This window comes from Chinchilla lanigera, unplaced genomic scaffold (assembly GCF_000276665.1).
Source record: "Chinchilla lanigera isolate Chin_1 unplaced genomic scaffold, ChiLan1.0 scaffold00063, whole genome shotgun sequence".
NCBI classification, from domain to species: Eukaryota; Metazoa; Chordata; class Mammalia; order Rodentia; family Chinchillidae; genus Chinchilla; species Chinchilla lanigera.
Genome location: NW_004955464.1, coordinates 6,285,324 through 6,306,092, shown reverse-complemented (window position 1 = coordinate 6,306,092; position 20,769 = coordinate 6,285,324). Strand labels below are relative to the sequence as shown.

The 20,769-nt window shown below is 50.6% G+C and overlaps 3 protein-coding genes across 5 annotated transcripts in view; 2 read left to right on the top strand and 1 right to left on the bottom strand.

Moving 5' to 3' along the window:
* Positions 1 to 3,564, top strand: part of Zyg11a (zyg-11 family member A, cell cycle regulator) — a 44,294-nt gene extending 40,730 nt beyond the window's left edge. Inside the window, exons 12-14 of the mRNA XM_005398774.2 lie at positions 1,195 to 1,256; positions 2,005 to 2,102; positions 2,856 to 3,564. Of these exons, the coding sequence (XP_005398831.1) occupies positions 1,195 to 1,256; positions 2,005 to 2,102; positions 2,856 to 3,019 (324 nt within the window). The 3' untranslated portion in view covers positions 3,020 to 3,564. The remainder of the gene's footprint in view (positions 1 to 1,194; positions 1,257 to 2,004; positions 2,103 to 2,855) is intronic.
* A 1,620-nt stretch (positions 3,565 to 5,184) lies between these two features.
* Positions 5,185 to 20,769, bottom strand: part of Echdc2 (enoyl CoA hydratase domain containing 2) — a 16,473-nt gene continuing 888 nt past the window's right edge. The window contains exons 1-10 of one of the 3 annotated variants that reach the window (XM_005398570.2): positions 20,087 to 20,229; positions 15,687 to 15,754; positions 15,524 to 15,611; positions 14,171 to 14,257; positions 13,305 to 13,397; positions 11,879 to 11,935; positions 11,495 to 11,682; positions 7,750 to 7,800; positions 6,561 to 6,608; positions 5,185 to 5,819 (exon numbers count right to left, since the gene is read on the bottom strand). In XM_005398570.2, the coding sequence (XP_005398627.1) occupies positions 5,742 to 5,819; positions 6,561 to 6,608; positions 7,750 to 7,800; positions 11,495 to 11,682; positions 11,879 to 11,935; positions 13,305 to 13,397; positions 14,171 to 14,257; positions 15,524 to 15,611; positions 15,687 to 15,737 (741 nt within the window). In that variant the 5' untranslated portion in view covers positions 15,738 to 15,754; positions 20,087 to 20,229 and the 3' untranslated portion in view covers positions 5,185 to 5,741. Of the gene's footprint in view, positions 5,820 to 6,560; positions 6,609 to 7,749; positions 7,801 to 11,494; positions 11,683 to 11,878; positions 11,936 to 13,304; positions 13,398 to 14,170; positions 14,258 to 15,523; positions 15,612 to 15,686; positions 15,755 to 20,086; positions 20,230 to 20,769 lie in introns of those variants that run through there. The other 2 variants (XM_005398567.2, XM_013521720.1) reach the window with 2 other exon arrangements.
* LOC106150094 (basic salivary proline-rich protein 1-like) lies at positions 20,252 to 20,752 on the top strand (the record flags this gene model as incomplete). The annotated part of the gene is given in 1 exon segment (XM_013521721.1): positions 20,252 to 20,752. A coding segment is annotated over 1 exon segment (190 nt), but the record flags the coding sequence as incomplete, so codon positions are not given.

The following is a 20,769-nucleotide window of genomic DNA, read 5'->3' as shown; positions in this document are numbered from 1 at the left end:
CATTGGCTATTAATGTCTAAGAGGATAACTATTTGGAAGCCAGATAAGTGGACCTTTTCAGCTGTGGGCATCACTATAGAGGATATGGATTAAGTGTCCTTCGGTGTCAGTGTCTGTAGATCTTTTGTCTTAAACTGGTTGGAGCATACCTGGAGAAGTCTTATGTTTTCTAGCACAGAAGTATAAGTTAGATTGCCATTCATCTAAAAGCTTAGTGTCTTAGGCACTTTCCCATGGCTGGAACAAAATACTTGATACCTGCAGCTGAAGAAAGAGAGGTTCTTTGGCTCATGGTTCAGTTCATGGTTAGCTGCTCCAAGGCAGAAACAGCATGGTGGGAGGGGATGGCAGATGACAGCTCCTCAACCCACGGCAGGAGAAATCAGAAAAGGCAGGAGTCAGGGACAAAAGTACTCCCTTCCAGGTCTCAACTCTGATGACCCACTTCCTCCCAACTAGACTCCACCAGCTTGTCCACAGATTAGTCCACCAGTGAGTATTGTCCACCCACGGTCAAGTCACCTTTCACAAGCCCTACCTGTGAATGCATGAGACTTTGGGGGAACATTTTAGAGCTACAGAATGTACTGCCTAAAGAGATCTGGGGACAAGAGAGACTCAATATTAGGCACGTAGATTTTCAGTTCAGTCCTTTTTAGCATGGTGTTCCCACTCTTAATGGTTCCTGGGGTTGCCTAGTCCAGATAGGACTGTTAGGGATAGGAGAGGAGGTAACAGAGGTTTTGATCCTTTCATCCATCCTCTCAACTAACCTCCTGTTTAATTGAAAAGTTATCTGGCATGCCAGATTTTTAATCCTCTTAGGGATTCTGTTCTTTGTTTTCTGTGTGTCTGCTTTCTTCTGTTCAAAGTCATTTTACTACAGTGTTCTGTCAATGCATAAAAGGAAGGAGTATAGATAAATGCCTGTTCAGTTTACTACCTTTAAAAAAGCCGCCTTGCTGCATTTTCCTACTTTACTTTGTTCATATATTCTGTGTATATAATGGATAATTGATCATTGGCAAGAAGATGTATCGAAATCTGTTTAATCATTCCTGTATTTTGAAGAGTCACGTTGTTTCAGATATGTGTGGTTATAAGTGACACGAAGTAGTCTACAGTGAACTTCCTTTACATGGTGGAATATAATACTGAACTTGCAGTTTCTCCTTTCTGTCTCTTGGAGTATAGCATGCAGCCATCCAGAAGTGGCCGAGTTCAAGATGTAAGATGTCAGCATTGTTGACCTACAGGTAATTTTATTATGATGTAGTGCTTTTTTTTTTCTTTTTCCTTTTCTTTTTCCTTTTATTTATTTTTTGTCTTTTTGAGACGGTCTCACTATGCAGTTCAGGCTGGTCTTGAACTCACAGCGATCTTCCTGCCTCAGCCTCCTGAGTGCTGGGATTACAGGCGTGCGCCACCATACCTGGCTTTTTTTTTTTTTTTAAAGTATTGAAGCTTTTGCAATTTATTAAAAATCTGTATCCAAAAATACGTTGGCAACACTTTTGGTTATTTACCTTTGTGATTGTGTATTTACTTGTTTTTTATTTTAAAAGAGTAGTAAAAAAACAATAGCAACATACCAACACTTACAGACATAAACAAAACAAAGCAAGAACATTAAAAGTGATACAGGTTTTCATATAGTGCTTTTCTTAAAGCTTGTCCTTGATGTACTTGATGTACAGTGATCAAGTATCAGGTGTCGTTTAGCCTCGTGTTCAATCCCGTGTTTCGTGATAGGAAAATCATTTCTAGGGAAACTATGAGACTCAGTTTTCTTCATCTGTGAAATGAGGCGAGAGGTCACAAGACTGAGGATGAAATGAGATCCTGGGTATACAGAGTGTCTGACACGGAATGTAGTTAATTACACGGTAGCCCGTGCTAATAGCTGCATAATACTTCTGTCTCAGTGAGGAACTGACCCTGTGGGAAATGCTGAGAATTATTTTTCTATTCCAATTCTGAATTAACCTCTTTTTACTTTTTTAGATCCTTCAAGGCATTTTTCCCACTCCTCGGCAACTTCTCTGAGCCAGCGGCTCAGCAGTGGGCCCTGTGGGCTGTGTACCACGTCTGCAGTCGTAACCGTATGTGTTCCATGTGTATTCAGAACAGTGATTTTCCAGCTGTTTTTCTGAACAATGAATGATTTCAAGACAGATTCTCAAAAATTGTCTCCTTATGCCCTCCAAATATCACTCTTTTCTTTATACTATAGGTGAATTAAATTCTTTTTAAAAAGAAAACATTATTTCATTAGTTTTAAAAATGCTGTAGAATTAGTAGTGTACTTTGGTATGGAAGTCTAACAGTGTAGAGAGTAAAAATTAGTTTCCACCAGGCAAACAGCATTAATAATTTGATAACTACACATCCAGCTACTTTTCTATACATGCTGTTTTTAGTATATGCTGTTTATAAACTTGATACAAAATCATATACCTATGATTTTATACTGGAAAGTCCAAGAAACAACTTGGAGAATTAGAGGCTTATTTAGCTTATTGACTCTACATAAACTGTGTAGCATGTTGACTATATATAAAGTGTAAAACTCCAATAGATGTTTTTTGTTTTTGATTTTTTGAGACAGGGTCTCACTATAGAGTCCAGGCCTTGGTTTTGACGCTGAGGGTTGTCTGGAAGTAGACATTGAAACGCTCATGTTTTCTCACCCTGCAAGCCAAGCATTACTGAAGTTTTCACAGATTTCTCTGGAATCGACTAATTTTACTTGTTAATTCCTGGGTCAAAGAGCTGAAGTTTTTGTAGTTTTGCTTTCTAAAGGTATCTGTGGTGACCTGGGAATATTCAAAATGCTGCTTGTCTTTCTCTTTCAGCCAGTGTGTACTGCAAAATGTTAGGTGAAGAAGGAGGACTGCAGCTTTTGTGTGACATCCAGGCACACAGTCAGACAAGCCCGCAGGTACGGCAGATCGCGGATTCCATTCTGGAGGACTTCAGGATGCATTTCACGGCCTACCGGAGACTCACTGCGCATTGAGTGCATTTTTTGCACCTAAGGGTCCCTGGAGATGTGCTGTTCCCCAGCAGCAGGCCTCTGCCCTGTGGGTAATTCAGTGTTGAAACCAGTTGTTGGAGCTTGTGAGTCGGCTGTCTCATTGGCCTTTTGTTGATTTTTGTTGTTGTTGTTAAGTTATGAAAGGATTATGGATTCTTACGCTAGTCATAAACCCAGGTCGAGGTGGAATCATTTTGGGGCTACTGCCTCAGCAGCAGTTTGGAAAAAATCAAACCACCGCCTTCAAGAAGACCTGGGAGCTTGTGTTGAAAGAGCTGGATCAGTTTTCTTTGGCCGTGGACAGTTCTTCACGTGGGGAGCTTGTCAGATGAACAGGACTTGTGTACCCAGAAGAGAAACCAAAGACTTACAGGAAAACCTTGGTTGTTATGTTAAATTTCTTCAGTTGTTCCTGGTAGTATGAAACTACCAGAAAAGAAATATATGCGGATGAGAAAATACGCTCATAGATTTGGTTTGGAAGGCAAAACTTCTGTTGGAGAATAAAAGAATTTATTTTTTACTGATACCAAATATTTTCCATTTGAGAGGTAGAGGGGAACTGTTTAATGCAGTCTTAATATTCTATCTGTATCCTTTCTTCTCCACCTTAACTAATTAGACCAAGTGAATGTGACACTCTGGGGACCTGGAACAGTGGAAGGGAGATTATACAGATTGTAAGTGTCATTGCCTTATGATTTGCTGTAATTTGGGGGGCATATGACCAGACTGGGGAGCGGAGGATGGGCCCAGAAAAGCTGCCAAACATTTCAAGGGGTGCTCTTACGCAGTATGGAGGAAAAAAGGGGTAACTTTTCTGAGAACCAGTCTCAACTATAAAATAAACTATCAGATACTTTAGGGACTTGAAAGTCCTGATTGATCATGAGCATGCTGAAGCACTAGTCTTGTGTTTTTAGCTGGCTTGGTGCAGACTCTTACTATTTATTTTGAGGTAAAGTGTCACTGTGTAACCCAGGCTGGCCTCAGACTTGTAATCCTCCTGCCTCAGCCTCCCAGATGCTGAGATTACGGGCATGCACTGCCACACCAGCCTGGTCTGGACTCTTAACTGGAGTATTGTGTGGCATCTTTGGGAATCAGGTGAGGAAGAAACTCACCCTCAGTTATTCTAAACTGTGTTCTAAACTGTTCCTGACCAGGGTCTTCATAGCTGGGCAGGATTTGTAACCAGGTCTTTCCATAGTCCCTAAACTAAACTGTATTTTCTCACATTCACTCTTCTGTATGATTCTAAAAAGGCTCTCTTAAGTTTCCTGACCTGGATTCCAGAATCTCGGAACACTACATTACCAGATACTAAGTTTGCTGAGGTGAGGATGTGTTGTGGGAACCAGTGTCTGCTGCACCCCGGCTCTGTAGCAGGTTTCCCTGCAGATTTTGTCTAATTCACAACAGCCCTCTGAGATTTTATTCTCCCCACTTAACAGAGAAAAAGGAAGTCCAGTAAGACTGACTTTCTTGGGTGGTCAGCGTGGTGAGGATGCACTCTGATTCTAAGGCCTGGACTTCTCTCGTCCCCTTCCAGGATACACGTGTAATGTTAGCACCCTTAGTGTCAGCAAATCAGCACCGTTACTGGTGTGTGTCCCTGCCTACACTCAGGACAGTCAGCCAGAGCTCACATCCAGCTAGAGGGTGACCACGGCACAGCCTTGCTAAAGAGACAAGTCTTGAGATTAGTACGGATCTGTGACTACCAGGCCGCCCCGATTGTTATTGTCTAAGTACCTCATTTCCTTGTTCACCTTTGCTCACGCCAGTCCGTTAACCTTCTTCTGCTAATCCTCCAGGCAGGCTAAGATTCCACCATTGCCTGCTCATTTCCCAAACTTCGCTTCTCTCTGTTAAAATTAATCACTCAGGTGGGTATGGGGGTGCACACCTGTAATCCCAGGTACTTTGGAGGCTGAGGCAGGATTGCAGCTTCAGGCCCCACCTACGTAACTTAGACTGTGTCAATAAAAAAAGGGCTGGAGATGTAGCTCAGTGCAAAGGCTCTGGGTTCAGTCCCCAGTGCTGGAAAGAAGTTGCTTTGTACGCTGAAGGCCAGTGAAGATCTTACTGCCATCCCACAGTTCATGGACAGTTTTCACAGTATCTCATTTGATCCTCAGGGGACACTGGAGGTTAACAGTTACATTTATTGAACGTGAGGGTTTAAAAAACCTTCCCAGTAGACTCACTGTGCAGATAACAAAGGTGACACCTAGGAAGTTAACAGTTTTTCCAAGGTTATACAGCAGGTAACCAAACACTGAGGTCCGAGTCCTGACACAAATTTGACCAGTACTAGGACTGATTGAATCTCTCCTGTCCAGAAGAAGAAACGAGGAGCTTTTTACAACCTCTTGCTGTCTCTCGTAAAAGCGTGTTGGTGAAGAGGGTGAGGCCAGGGCCTGAGAGCCTCCTGCACAGAGACGGAGGGCTCCACTTGAACCCCTAGTTGTCCTTTGTGTAGGGAGAGCCAAGCATTCTGCAGAGCAAACCAATGCCAGTGATCGTCTAGGTAGGGTGAGGAGCAAGGAGGGCAGCTGGAGGTGGTGTGGGCAGCGTGTGTTGGTACCAGGCCATCCATTTTGTGTCCATCACCTGCCTTGTGAAGAAACCAAAGGCCAGGAAGGTGCCGTGATGAGGCAGTACCGCTGCGGCTCCTTCGGGGTGCAGCTCCCATGCGTGGTCACTTGCCCACAAACTTGGGGGGCCGCTTCTCCCTGAAGGCTGCCATGCCCTCCAGCCGGTCCCGGGTTGGGATATTCTGCAACAGTGCACCGGATGAGAGTTAGGGGGCAGCACAGAGAGGGCTCACCAACCAGGTTGCTTGAGCTTACCGAGCTCGTGCCAAAGCTGGGGTCCTGGGTTCGGGTTGGGGGCCACACAGACCTAGAAGCCTCACGGCTGCTCCTTGCTGTCCCGGGGAAGGCCTGGCACCCTCTGGTACCTGTGCCTATCGCCCCTGTTTTCCCTCCAGAGGGCTCATGTTCTACAGCAGCTGGGTAGGGCTCAGTAGAGCTCTGGCTGCAGCAAGAAATGTAGCTTTGATTCCAGCCTCACAGCTGGTTCTCACTAGGTCTACCAGTCCCAAGACCCTTACTGTTAGGAGTGTTCTGGGTATTTATTATCCTTGGGATTAGTATTCTTCTACTCACCTGAGAGTTGGGCCAGCCTCAGGTTTGCAGTTGCTCGGTTGGGTACAGTCTGTAGCTTGTACCCAGGCCTTGACGGCCCACCTGCTGCCCGAGCCCTACAAGTGCTGCTGGCAGGGACAGCAGAAGCTGCTCTGCCAGGTGCTTGTGCAGTTCCTGAGTCTGGTCACTACGTGGGGCAGGATAAGCCACCATTTGGCAGTTGAGGAAACAGTCTCAGAGGAGCCGCGTGTCCCCCTGAGCCACTCCAGGTTAATTACCAGGAGGGGGTGGCACAAAGTCAAGCTTCCGGTCAAGCCTTCCCGATAGTCACACACTTAACGAGCGTGCCGGGGCTGGCCGCAGCCACATACCTGGGCATAGCACATCCCTTCAATGGCCATCCCCGATGCAATGTCCACCTGCAAGAGAAGCGCTCGCTGGTTCAGCCGGCCCCTCCCTGTGCCCATTTCTAGCATGCGGCCTCCCGCCTGGAGAGGCACACTGCAGACAGTGCTGGGAGAACGGGAGGGTTCGTCCTGTGGGCAGAGCTCCTACTTTGCTCCAGGCAGGAATGGGGGCACACTGCAGGCTCAAGCTCATGTCCCTGCCTCCCCACTGGCTTCTGCCCATGCCTTCTGCCCCTCCCAGGTCAGCTGCAGGCCTCAGGGCCCTGGCATTTTCTCCAGCCTCTGCTGCCCAGGCTCACTGCTGCCAGTACCTCTAAGTACTGTGGGTATAAACTTGTTTTCTTGGTGAGGCTTGTGAGCCCTGTTACACGGCTGGGAACCCCACTTGCAGCCAAACCATAGGTGGACGAGCAGCTCTGGAGCCTGTGCCCTTGCTCCTGTCCGGCTGCCTGCTCGCACACCCCGCTGCCTTTGTGCTGACTTCGGCTGTTTTCTGGAACTCTCTCCCTAGGGCCCAGCCCTGAGAAACATTTAACCTAGTACTTCCTGTACAGTGGCCTCCAGCCACGGGGGCTGTAAGTAAGCGGGGAGCTTTTGATCAAGTTTAACACAGCCTGTGGGCATCACAGAGCTCAGCTCTCACTGCTGGCGTCTGCTTGGTACCCTTATCTCCAGGCCGTACCTTGAGTCTGTCTTTCCCTGCCCACTGCAAAGAGTGCCCTGTCCCAGTTCCCACACTGGTCCAGAGTCAGCGTGTGAAGAGTGAATTGCTGTCCATGGGCAGATCAGCTGCACACACCCCAAGCCCTGTGCCCGAGCCCTGCACAAGCCAGAGCACGGACTGGGAGCCACACAGACCCGGGTCCTTCTGCTCATTCTTCTGACTTTGGGCAAGTCATTTGCTTCCTGAACCTCTTTCCTCCTCTCCACAGCGCAGAGAAGAGGACACACTGTCACTCGGGAATGTCTGGCCAAATGTACCACTTTGTAGATGAGTAGACTGAGGCACACGGTGAGGGGCCAGACTTGAAATCTGTGGAGGGTAAACTGAAATCTCTTTTCTCCATCGGTGCTGTCCCAAGAGCCAGGAAAACAGAACACCCAGCAACTGCTGCCCTTAGCATGGACCCAGGGCCTGTGCCGGGAGACTCACCTCCATCCCGCGGTCGATGGCCACTTTGCCCAGCCGCACAGCGATGGGGGCCTGGGGAAGAGAGAATCAGTGCTCGGCTGAGTGGCTCAACGCTGAGGTCTGCACTGCAGAGGCACAGCTCTGTCGGGCCGAGTTCCGACACCAGTATTCTGGTCCGTTGTATTTCCTGAACTTAATCCTCCTGCCTGTCAGGTCAAGCTGCTTTTTCTATAGTGAAGGATGTAGACTCTGATCCCGACCGCTGGTCCTCAGCAGCTGGGGTTCTAGTCATTCACCCTGTCCTTCCGGTGCTTACCATGCTTCCGGCTGTGTGATGCTGATCTCAGGGAGGGGAAGAACTTGGCTGCTCTGGTCCCCTTTCTGCTGCTGTCTTCTCCCCCACCTCCCATCTCGGCAAACAAAGGCCTCCGCTGATCAGGGTTTTTGTTTTGTACAACGTCCTTACTCTGTTCTTTGATGTACTTGCCATGAATGTATACATATACCACATACGCCATGTTACTAAGTACCCAAGTGAACTGATTTTTTTCACTTAAGTAAAAACTACGCGTGGAGATAGATATATTTTGAAAAGAATTATTAGAAATACTCAGTTATTTTGAAATGAGAATATGGCTTACACCAGACATAGTATGTTCCATTCCTTTGGTGTTCAAATAGAATACACAGCCAAGCCCTTTATTCAGTGGCTAGTGTATATTTACTATTTACGGGACAAATCTGACTTCATATATGGACCTCTTAAACCCACTAACTACTTACTGGTACTTCTTTTCTGGATTGAATAAACTTTCAGCTGTTCGGCGCCCTCTTTAGTGCTTTGTCCACTAGGTGGCAGCCGCGTGTCACACCGAGCCTAACCTAGGAAACCCTTCGTTCACAATTCCCAGGTTTGTTATTTGGGCCACCCAGTCTACACAGAAGGTCCCAGCGGTGAGATTAGCATCTGTAGTCCCTAATTTGTGGAAGACTGATGTTTCCGTATACGAGGTCCTTCTAAGTACTGAAGTAACACATACTGTAATTGAATTAGTTCAATACCATTACCCTGGAATGTTTGGAAATGCAATCATCTCGAGATTCTGTTACCCAGTTACCAAAAGGTGAACCACACCCAGAATCCAGGTGCAGCTAGACAGCTCCCGGGACGCTGCAGTCTGCCACTGCCCTGAGTCAAGAGGCTCCAAACACAGAAACCTGAGGGTGTCAAAACTGCTAGGCAGCTGGGTGTGGTGGCACACACCTGTAATCCCAGCACTCGGGAGGCTGAGGCAGGAGGATTGTTACAAGTTCGAGACTAGCCTGGGCTACAAAGTGAGCTCAAGGGCAGCCTGAACTGCATAGTGAGAAAAAAAAAAAAAAAAAAAAAAAAAAAAAAAAAAAAAAAACCTGCCTGGCAAAGGCACTGAGTCTCCACTTACATATAGTGACCCCCACCCTGCCTGGAAAGACATCTCGGTTGAAGAGACTTATTATCCCACCCTCTCTCCAGTACTAGGGATTAAACCCCAGGAGTGTGCTGAGCCACATGCCCCATGCTTGTTTTAAATTTTTCTTTTTAGAAGGGTGCCCCTAAATTGCTTTGGCTGACTTGAACTTGCCATCCTATCACACTCCCAGAAGGCTGGAATCCCAGGCATGTGCCACCATGCCCAGTTACTTATCTTCATGCTTAGTTCAAACACAGTCCTAAGGCCAGCGTGTTCTCAGGCATGGATGGCCCACCCTTGTGTAGCAGGGTGCACATCTTTTCCTACTTTCGCTTGGCCCAAACTCACTCTGCAGCACCCGTTTCTTTTCCTGCCTTTAGTAAAACTTTGCTACCGTTCGTGCTTGTCTTGACAAATTCTTTGCTCAGGACAGAAAGAACGTAGAAACCACGTCCAGAAGGAGGTCCCATACCCTAAAACTTGGTGACACTGCCTCCTTTGATGGCTCTCTACTTCCCGCTGCCACGTCATGAGCTGTGTCTCTGTGATGCACTTCTGCCATGTGCCACCTGCCTAGGAGCCAGCCAACTATGGACTAAAACCTCTACAAACTGAGTTAAATAAACATTTCCTATAAAAAAGAAATACAATCTTAATACTACAGTGATGTATGATTTACATTTTTATAGCCTTATTATAGTTTTGTAACATATTTGTAAAATTTTTTTGTATTTGAAATGTATTATAAATCAGGTGTGGTTGTACATCCCTATAATCCTAGCACTTTGGGAGGCTGAAGCAGGAGGATTGCAAACCAGTTCAAACCCAGACTGGGTAACTTGGTAATTTGGGAAGAACCTTGTCTCAAGAAAAAAAGGCTGGAGTTGTAGTTCAGTTTGAAGGCCATGGGTTCAATTCCCCGTACTTAAAGTATTATGTATTTGATATCCAAGTTTTTAAAAAGTTTTAAGAAGGTATAGTGGTGCATATCTGTAACCCCAGCACTTGGGAAGCTGAGGCAGGATGATTGCCATGAGTTTGAGGCCAGCCTGGGCTACATAGTGAGATAACAGCCTGAACTGCATAATGATACTGTCTCAAAAATAAATAAAATCGCATCTACTCTGCACTTTTAAAGGTAGCAGTTTCTACACTGTACTCTCTTTTATGCAAGCTAAGTCCCAGAATACTAGTGTTACCTGTTACTCTTTCTGGTGTTGCGATAACCTTTTGTACCTTGGTAAGCAAGTCCCTTAACTTTTCTGGGTCTGTCTTCTCACAAAATGATCAGCTGCCTTGTGCCAGTAACTGAGGCACACTGACAGTGTCTGACAGGAGGTACTGGTATGGGCGGGGTCAAGATTTATTACAAACTGGTGAGTCCTAACTCTGTTTCACCTGCTTTTTTCCTTTACAGAAACTCGAGACCTCCCCACTTCCTGCTCTATCCCCCTTAGTGAAAGCCAGCAGAGCGCCTCAGGCCCTTGAAGAAGATCCTGGTATCACAGGGTGGTTCAGGCCCTGCTGCTGGGCAGTGTCTCCTAAATCTGTTCACTAGGGAACAGCCCCTCCCCCATACATACAGGTCTCACTCTAGTCCAGCTGGCCTTGAACTCACTATGTAGCTCAGGCTGGCCTGGAACTCCAGGTCCTCCTGCCTCAGCCTCCTGAGTGCTGCGATTTACAGGCATGTGTCACCATGCCTGCTGGCCATACAGACCAATTCTAAACCTTTAAGAAAACTACCCCCAGAGATTATTAGAGCTGTTTTGTTGATGTTGTTTTGGGGGTGCTGGGGATTAAACCCAGAGCTTCACACTTGGTAGGCAAGCAATCTACTGCTGGGTTATATCCTTGAGGAGTTTAAAGTTAGTCTGACACATGTCCTGCATGATGTTTGAAAAAGTTCTCCACCATGCAGTGCACAGGAAGGATGGGCTGGTCACTGTCCACTTTAGGGTCCCGCCTTTGCCATCTTAGGGACACTTCAAGGCTATGCTGTACTATACAGCCGCTGCTAGCCACATGTTAGTAGCATTTGAGATGTAGCTGGTGTGAGTGAGGAGCTCACTGTCACCCACTGTATCTAACCGAAGTGGCCCTGGGCCATGCTGGACAACAGAGAGAGGGACGGCACCATCACCTCAGAAAGTTACTGGACAGCTATTCTGGGGGCTTCACACCCACTGGTTTCCACCCTTCAGAATTCAATTTTCATTTTAATTCAAAACCAAAATTTGCTTTGGTGGTGTTCACTGGATAGCTGAACAGCTGCCTCCCGCAGTGCCTCCCTCTGTGCCCGCCTGGCACCACACCTGGGGCAGGATCTCCTGGGCCAGGGCTCGAGCTCGGTGGTAGGCAGCATCGCCCTCCTCGTTCTGGTCCACGGCGTGGTTCACCAGCCCCAGTGTGTGGGCCTGCACCCCCGTCAGCCGCCGGCCGGTGAAGATGAGCTCTTTGGCCAGCGCCACCCCCAGGCAGCGGGGCAGCCTCTGAGTCCCTCCTGCCGGGATGGGGGGTGCGGGTGGTTAAGTCAGGCTGAGGGGAATCCTGAGAAGCCAAGATGGGGTGTTCAGGGCTTCTCAGGGCTGCAGGCTGAGCGAAGGAGGGCAGAGCCCAGCACGGGGGGCCAAGGGGAAGTAAGGAAGGACTTGGAGTGGAACTGGGCAGACAGACGCGCGGGGTTTGGGGGACGTTACCTGCCCCCGGGAGCAGCCCGCGAGTGGTCTCGATCAGCCCCATGACAGCTGTGGAAGCTGTTCAAACAGGAGCAGAGTGAATTCCTCCCTCCCTACCTCATACGCCACCCCTTACCCTGGGGAAGACAGCTACTCCTCTCCGCGTCCCTCCCCAGCCTCGATCCGGGCCTCCCCAGATTCTGCCTCTGAGAGCCCCAGCCGCCAGTCAGGAGGCTCAGGTCTTGACACCCCAACCCCCTCCCCGACCTCAGGGTGGGCAAAAAGATGGCAGCCCTCTTCTGCATGCAGGGTAGCGAAGGCTCTGATGGCCAGATGGTGCCTGAGCAAGGAAGGGGCTCCTACAAGGAGCCTGATGCCTGTGTGAGGGTTAATGGACTCTGCCTCATGCACCCGGGTCTCTGGCCTGGCCTTGAGTGTCCATAGCTCCTGCTCCCACCTCATAATACCTCTGAGCTTTCTGTCGCTGCCCAAAGTTCCTGACAGTTCAGTCTACATCCTCCTCTTGCTCATCCTCAGAAGCTGCCCTTGACTGACTACCCACAGGCCTCTCTCCTGAGCTCCTCCGCACAGGCCACTGGAGCCGCACGGTGCGGGCAGAGCAGTGGCTGTGCTACTGCTTCTGGGGCTCTGCACTCTCAATTCTCACCCAGACTCCACAAGTTTGAGGCCTGAAACCGGCTGACGCGGCACAGGGGCGACGGCCCGGCCTCGCATGTTCCCTCTCCGCGTAAGTTGTGAACACAAAAGCCACCTGCCTGCCTGGAGCTATGCACCCTCCAGTGCTGCTCCCGGGGCTACAGTGAAAGCACGGGGGAGTGGGCGGCCCAGTGGCGCTCAGAATGTCTAACTGCCACCAAGACAACCACCAAGCCAGTGAGCGACCTTGCAAGGTGATCGGTTATCTTCCTCCGTCCTCCCCTGAGGCTCAACTGCAGCACGAAGGGCCTGGCCGGGCCCACCTGCCGCTCACTGGCTCACCTCTGTTCAGTCCTAGTAGTTTTGGCGTGGCCAGAGCCAGAGGCGGGGCGTGGCCAGAGCCAGAGGCGGGGCGTGGCCAGAACCAGGGGCGGGGCGTGGCCAGAACTAGGGGCGGGGCGTGGCCAGAACTAGAGGTGGGCGTGGCCAGAACTGGAGGCGGGGTGTGGCCAGAGCTAGAGGCTGAGCATGGCCCTCCACCTTGGCTCCCTCCGCCTGCCTTTCTGCTGTCCTGTCGGTGTCACTGGGCTGGAGTGACCACTCCCAGGGTGAGAAGAGCCGCTCTTGTAGGGGATGGGGACCGAAGCAGTGCGTGGCAAAGCTGCCTTGCCTGCGCTCCCTCTGTCTACTCTACTCTGCCTCGGTTTATCTTTTGGCTGGAAGACCCTTCCGCTTGCCCTGCTTCACTCAGCCTCCCCTCCTCCCCCCACCTCACGCGCACGCGCAGTACCTGCCACTCGGAGGTCACAGGCCAGGGCCAGCTCCAGGCCTCCGCCCAAGGCAAAGCCATCCATAGCTGCAATGGTGGGCGCGGGGAAGGCCGCTGTGGGACGAAGAGGGGCTGAGTTTGTGTGGTCCCGGCAGGATCAGGACACAGACCCCAGCTGGCAGAACAGAGGGTCCCAGTGGTCCCCTTACTGCCCCAAAGCCAGATTATCTGAGCAGTTGGTTTTCCTACCAGGGAAGGTTCTGGGGTCTCTGGGGAATGGCAGTGGGGGGTAGGCTGGATGGTCTTTGTTCTGACCCTCCCCGGGTCCTGCCCATGTGTGTGCCAAGCCCCATCCTGGTGCTGGGAACACAGACTTGAATGGGATCCGGCCCCTGCTCCAGTGAGCTTCGGCTAGCGGAGAAGGCAAGTGTGTGGCCAGGCAGGGACTCGGGAACTTAGCGCTCCCATAAAAGGAGCCCTGGAGGGTAGGTTGGGAGGGCTTCCTGGAGGGGGCACTGGAGGTCTTGAAGGATGAGTGAAAGCCCAGGCAGCCAAGAAGGAGTACTGCAGACAATCGGAACAGCAGCTGTTCAAGCCTGAAAGCATGTTCGGTGAGCCTGACTCCTGGGATAGCTGGGATTGAACCCTGGGGTGAGGGGCAGGGTCACTAGTGGGGCACGAAGGCTGAACAGCCAGGTCCTCTCTGGTACAAATGCTCTCTGCATCCTCCTGTTCCCTCTTCCTTGTGGAATTCTTTGTGCCCATCCCTCTGTCTCCCACACAGCTCAAAGCAGAGTACTCTCTGCTTGGGTAGGTGGGGATGGGCTGGCGCCAGCAAGAGGACACCCCGCTCCCCGCAAATCCCCTGCCTCCTCCCAGACCCTCACCGATGTCATTCATCAGGCCTCGGAGTCGCTGGACAAAGACCCCCACCTCCGCCGCACTCATCTGCTCCCGCTCCTTCAGGTCAGCACCTGCAGGTGGTGAGGGATTGGTGCCCGCACTTGGGGAAACGGCCCAGGGGTTAGAGATCTAGCAAAGGAAACTAGAAGGGAAGCAGCCAGAGAGGAGGAGAAGCATGAAGAAATGTCACAGCAAGAAGAAGAGTGTCAAAAAGAGCAGCAGCCACAACAAAAGGGCAGACTTTGTCAGAGCGAACAGCTTGTGCTTGAAAGGACCCTAGCAAGAGTGAAAAGACAGCCCACAGAATGGGAGAAGTGTTTGCGATTAGAATCGCTGAAGAATTAGCGTTGTGGTTTGGGGTACCTCCTGGTGAAGCACTCGCCTGGCAGGTATTAGGCCCTGGGGTCAACCCCCAGAACAGCACAAAACAAAATGAAACAAAATAAAACACTCCTACAAGTCAACAAGGAAACAATCAATTCAAAGTGGGCAAACTAGTTAAAAAGATATTTTTCCAGAGAAACTATACAGACGGCCAAGCATGCAAAAAGATGCTCAACATCACCAGTCTTCAGGAAAATCCAAACCAAGACCACAGCGAGATATCAGTAACCATGGGGATGGCTACTACTTAAAACATAAAGATAAGAAGGGGCTGGGGTGCAGCTTGGTGGAAGGGCACGCCTGTGTTCAATCCCAGTACTAGAAATAAACGCAAAAGTCTAGGCATGGGTGTGGAGAAAGCGGAATCCCGGACAGTTGCTGGTGAGAATGTTCTGGAAAGCGGTGTGACAGAGAGGGTTTGGTGGCTCCTCAGGTTAAACAAAACTACCACCGGAGTCCAGTGCTGAGTACATACCCAAAGGAATTGGGCACAGGAACTCAGATACTTGCATGGCAATGCAGGGGGGATCCACAGAATGACCAAAGGTGAAAACGGCCCATGGTCTATCAATGGGTGGGACAGTGAGCACCGGGCTCCGGCCCAGCTGCCCCCTGCACGCACACCTCAGGGGTCAGGGCTCAGCCCAGCTGTGCTCTTGACTTGCTTTTCCTTCTGGGCCAGGGTGCATTTTTCTCCTACCCTTGAAGCAGCAGTTCATAGGACAAAGTGTGTGTGTGGGGGGGTGCATAGGAAGAGCTGGTGTGGGGTCAGAGATGCCAACACCAAACTGAATTCTATTCGGTCCCTTACTAGTATATAGGGTTCTAGGCCAGTCACTTTACCACCCTGAGTCACATCTGTCAGATGGGAATAATGCCTCCTAGGCTGGAGCTGACCTCTTCTCCGTTCCCATCCCTGCAGACCCTGCGACGGGTTAGGGACGGGGACCCACCTGCACAGAACACACCCTTCACAGCGCTTCTGAAGAGCAGGACACGCAAGTGCTGGTCCTCCCGCAGCCGGGCCAGGGCATCCTGCAGCTGTGGAAGACACCCTGTCAGGCACCACTGGCTCAGCCCAGTCCCAGCCGCAGCCCCAAGACGCCCCTTTCTTACCTCACTCACAAAGACATAGCCCAGGGCATTGCGGGCCCCAGGTCTGTTCATCACAATCTCCGTGATTCCTGCAGGGGAGGCATCAACCTGGGGTGAGGGGGCTGGCCCTGCTCACGCCAGGCTGGGGACAAGGTAGGAGGCCAGGCTCCGGAGCCTCTGCCCTCGAGGGGGAGTGTGACTTAGGGCAACCACATACCAGGGCCTCAGTTTTTCCAACTGTAAAGTGGAAAGAATAACCTTTCCTCTTGCTTCACAGAGGAAGCAGGAAGCCTGTAAAGCAAGGAGCAAAATAGGAAGAGGAGCAAGAATGATCTCTGCAGTAGCCCCTGCCTGCTTCACTGGACACGCACACACACGCACACGCATTAGCACACGATGCACACAGGTGCAGGTGCACACCTTCCAGGTCACGGCTTCTGCTATGTTACTGTTCCCTTCACAGCTGAACCTCTGCCTCTTGAGCTGAAGTTATGATAAGGCAAACACCTTTGTAACCATCACCCTGAACCAAGAAGTGGACCTGTGCCAACAGAACTTGCCTCAGAAACCCACCCTGTGCCTGACCCATATCTCCCTCCTTTCTCCAGAGTAACTCTTCTGACTTTCGTGTAATCACGTCCATGTATTTTTTTTTTTTCAGTACAGTACTGGGCTTAGAACCCAGGGAACTGTACCACTGAGCGACACCCCCTGCCCTTTCTTACTTTTTATTTTGAGACAGCATCTTGCTATGCTGCTAAGTTGCCCAGGCTGAGCTTGAATTTATATCCCTCCTGCCTCAACCTTTCCAAGGGGCTGGGATTACTCACCAGGTTTTCATTGTATTACTTTATCATTTTATCACCCAAGTGTGCACCACCAGACATCACAGTTCAGACTCTCTAGTTTTTAGAAATCTGATGTGTCTATTAAAACCCGTTACGACCCTCAGAGTCTTCCCTGGGCCGTCTTTCCCTCAAAAGTCATCTGTTGAGGACACAGGAATGTTTCTCAAAGTCTAGATGTTGTTGCTGGCACCCACGAGAGTGAAGCAGGCTGCTTCTCCTTCACAAGAAACAACTAAAGCCTGAAGCTTGATCGCTGCTGTGTGTCTCTGTTGGCATCTCCTGGCCTCATTTCGTCACATTCTTCGCATCCACTCCCTTAAACTTTCTCTAACCTGGGCCCCTCCCATGGCCACCCACATAACCACATCACCCACAAACCCGCTCAGGCACAGGCTGCAGTCCCAACTCTCAGGCAGATCTCGTGTCTCGGGCACAGACGCGTCGCGGGCTGCAGGCTCTTTCCTTGGTTCTCCATCTCCCAACTGCACCTCTAGTCCTCCGCTTTGCTCTCGCCCACACACACACACATGCCTTGGTCTGGGGCAGAGTTTGCTTTCTAACTGTGTCCTTCCCTTAACTCCCCTTTCTCAAAAACTAGTCTCAATACGCCCACTGGCCCCTCATGATCTGTCCTTGGACCCCGCTTCAGCCTGCACTATCTGGCCAGGTGTGGGCAAGGCAGACAGATTCTGGGCAGGGGCTCAGACACTCTTCTCCCCCACCCCCTGTCCTCCTATAAAATGTCAGGGATGGCTGAGACATATTCCCCAGTCCTTCAGCCTTCCCCGCCCCTTCCGGTTGTCTCTGGGCCCCTCAGCATGCAGAACAGCAGTGTCCATTAGATTGGCAAATGTGAGTGGACCCGAGGCACAGACGGCTGGGGAAGCTCCGCACCACGAAGGGGCGGGTTTGCAGCAGGAGTTACAGAACTGTGCTCAGCGCACAGAACTGTGATGTTCAGGCAAGCAAGGCTTCTTAGCCTCCTGGAAACCTGTAGCAAGCTCTTAGAGCCAGCAGCCTGGTGGCCTTGCAGCTCACTCAGATGGCCCTGTGGCCCTTCCTAGCTCTGGTGCCTCAGAAGAGAAAATGGTGCAACTCTGGGTGGAACAACCATGGTGGACACAAGCATGATCAGAGGCTCAAGAGCCCCATGTCTCATAAACTCACAACAGGCAGTGTGGCAGACCCTGGGCCGCTTGTTCACACCCTCAGCAAGTCCTTCCCCTGAGCAGTCAGGACCTGCAAACTGCTTCTAACCAATGGGAAACAGCATATGGCATAAAATGGCACCTTGAGATCAGATTAAGCTCTATGCAGTAGATGTGACTTTCGTGATCAGGCTGTGGTATACCCCAGCCTCTGTCTGGTCAGACTCCAGGGCCTACACACACAGGACACGTGGCACAATTCTGGGAGCTGAGAGGGATCTTGGCCAACAATCTGCAAGAAAATGGGACTTTGGTCCTACAGCCACAAGGAGGTGAATTCTGTCACCTGCTGGAGAAGCTGGAAGCAGTAAGACCCCCAACCCGCCCACCAGCCCCTAAGACCACAGCCCCAGCCAACTCCACAGCTGTATCCTGGTTAACACCTGACGCAGAAAACACAGCTAAGCTGCGGCTGTACTTCTGACTTACAATAACTGCGGGAGGATAAATGTGTGGTGTTTTAAACAACAGAGTTTGTGATTTTGTTATACAGCAACAGAAGACAAATACAGTCATGATGGCCTGGGATTGAGACACTTTCCCTTCTCTTTGCTTTCCTGTTCTGTCCTTTCTTTCTGGCTTTCATCTTTTTTTTTTTTTTTGACAGTGCTGGGAATTGAACCCAGGGCCTCATATGTGCTAAGTCACAGCTCTGCGACTAAGATTCAGCTCTGGTCCTTTTCTCATCTTTGATCTTCATGTCCTTTCTCCACCTTTATACCCCTCTCTGAACACTGACTGCCAGATCTTACATTCCTTGGCGTAAGCTGCAGGTTGGACAACTAGCTCTAGGGCCTTAGTTAAGTGTCCTTACCCTCTGATCTTCAATTTCCTGATCTGTAAAGAGACGTAAGTAAAAGGCCAATCTGAGGAGTAAGAAATTAAATGTGCCAAAGTGTCTGGCCAGAGTGTGTGTGGTCAGCAGGGCGAAATGAGCAGGGACCAGGGCAACTCTAGGACCTGACAAGACTGCGCCCAGGCCAGGGTCAAGGCGGGGTGTCTTCAGCCTCCAGTTACCCACCTGCACACCCACCTGTCCCTGCCTGTCAGCCTGCACCCTTTCCTCTCTTACCAAGCCCTCCACAAGGCTTTCCTCCAGCTGGCAGAGGTCATCTCTATCTGGATAGTCTAGCGGTGGTGGCGAACCTATGGCACGAATGCCAAGCGCCGCATCGAGGTACATGTATCATTGAAAGCTCTAAAAGGTTCGCCATCACTGGTAGAGAGCAAGGTTAGGTGGTAGGGTGGAGTCAACAGTGGCTGAGGGAAAGCAGAGTGGAGAATGTGTGGTTTAAAACACCCCCCCCCCCACACTCCAAACCAGGGGTGCAAAGTCCTAAAACAAGAGCATCTGCTCAGGTCACAGACACAGCTAACAGTTCTCTCTCAAAGAGTGAACAATTGCTGGGGGCTCAGCAGAGGACCACTTGCCTAGCCTGTGCAAGGCCCTGGGCTCCATCCCCCCACCTACACACACACACACACACACACACACACACACACGCACGCGCACCAGTGCCTGAAACCTCCGACAAAGTCCAGACACAGAAACTCAAAGGCACAGCATGGCCCGGAGTGCTGGGAAGAGCCGTGTAGGCAGAGAGAAAAGGGCGGGAATGAAACAGACGGGAAAGCTTTACCTGATCCCTCGGGGAAGAGAGATGGGAAAGTCAGGCAGTCGGGGAAATCTACAAACGGCCAGCGAGGAGCCGAGCAGCCGGGCTCCACCAGGGGTAAGGACAGTGGAGGGTGGGTGACTCGCCACTCCCCTCTCCGGGGTACCCGGTTCCATGTGGCGATACTGATGGCATTTTCTGGGGCTCTCTACCGGGTGTGAGCTCTTCCTCACATCTCGCTGCTTCCTCTGGGCTTCCTTTTCTCCGTCCCTCACTGACTTCTGGAAGTGGTGGAGCTTAATCTGGTGAGCTTTGCTATTCATTTATACATAAAATGATTGAAATATCTATGGGGAGCCCGAAGCTCTATTACTCCCCACCACTTTGTATTTCTTTTTTTTTTTTTTTGGTTTTTTTTTTTCCGGTACCGGGAATCGAACTCACGACCTCGTGCTTGCCAGGCAGGCGCTGTGCCGCTGAGCTAAATCCCCAGCCCCCATTTTGTATTTCCTGATGGGCCCATCTGTCTAAGTCACTGAATACCTCAAAGAATCAATGACGACCCCATGACTGAGAACCCAGGTTAATCAGACCTGGTTAGGGTTGCCAGCCCTCAGCCCCTCAGTGTCCTAGCCAGCACAGTAGGGAGAACTGTAAAGCTCTCATCGCAAGCGCTGTTGTGCCAGTGAATCAAGCATGACTGGGACTCCCTAAGTCCAGCCACCCTACCTGGTCGGAGAAATTCTTACCAAGTGATGTAGTGGGACACTGGTGGCCACTGTGTCCATCAAAGCGGTGGATCGCTGGGCCTGGTACTGCAGGCCTGTAATCCTAGCACTCTGGGAGGCTGAGGCAGGAGAATCGCAAGTTTGAGTCCAGCCTGGGCAATTTAGCGATTTAGCAAGACCTTGTGTCAAAAAACCAAAACGGCTGAGGATGTACCTCCGTGCCAAGACCCTCACTCATCCCCAGTAGCGGGTAAGGGGAGAGGTCCATGCACTAGGAAGTCTTACACAACACCTGGAAGCAAGGAGTTTATGTGGAAAAGCAGCTCTTCAAACCTCAGTGTCAGAAAATTGAGCTACATTTTTTTATATGCACCCACTTCGCACAATGATTGTAATCAATGTGTACAACAAATATGTAGTCATTTTTTTAAAAAGGTGTCGGCATAAACAGCAAGAAAGTCAAACGTACAAGGCAACGCAAAAGACGAATAAATCAAATGCCAGGGAGAGGAAATACGGGTGGGGGTAAGGAAAGACAAGGGTTGGTTCTGCGCAGCGGACTGAGGAGCCCGAAGGGCGCGGCGGAACGCACCGCAAGTCCAAAAACAAAACAAACACGCAAGCGAGCCCCAACCCCAGAAGGCGCCCTCCGCCCGCCCCCCGGGCTCCCCGCGGCGCCGCGCCCCTCAGGATTGGCTCCGCCG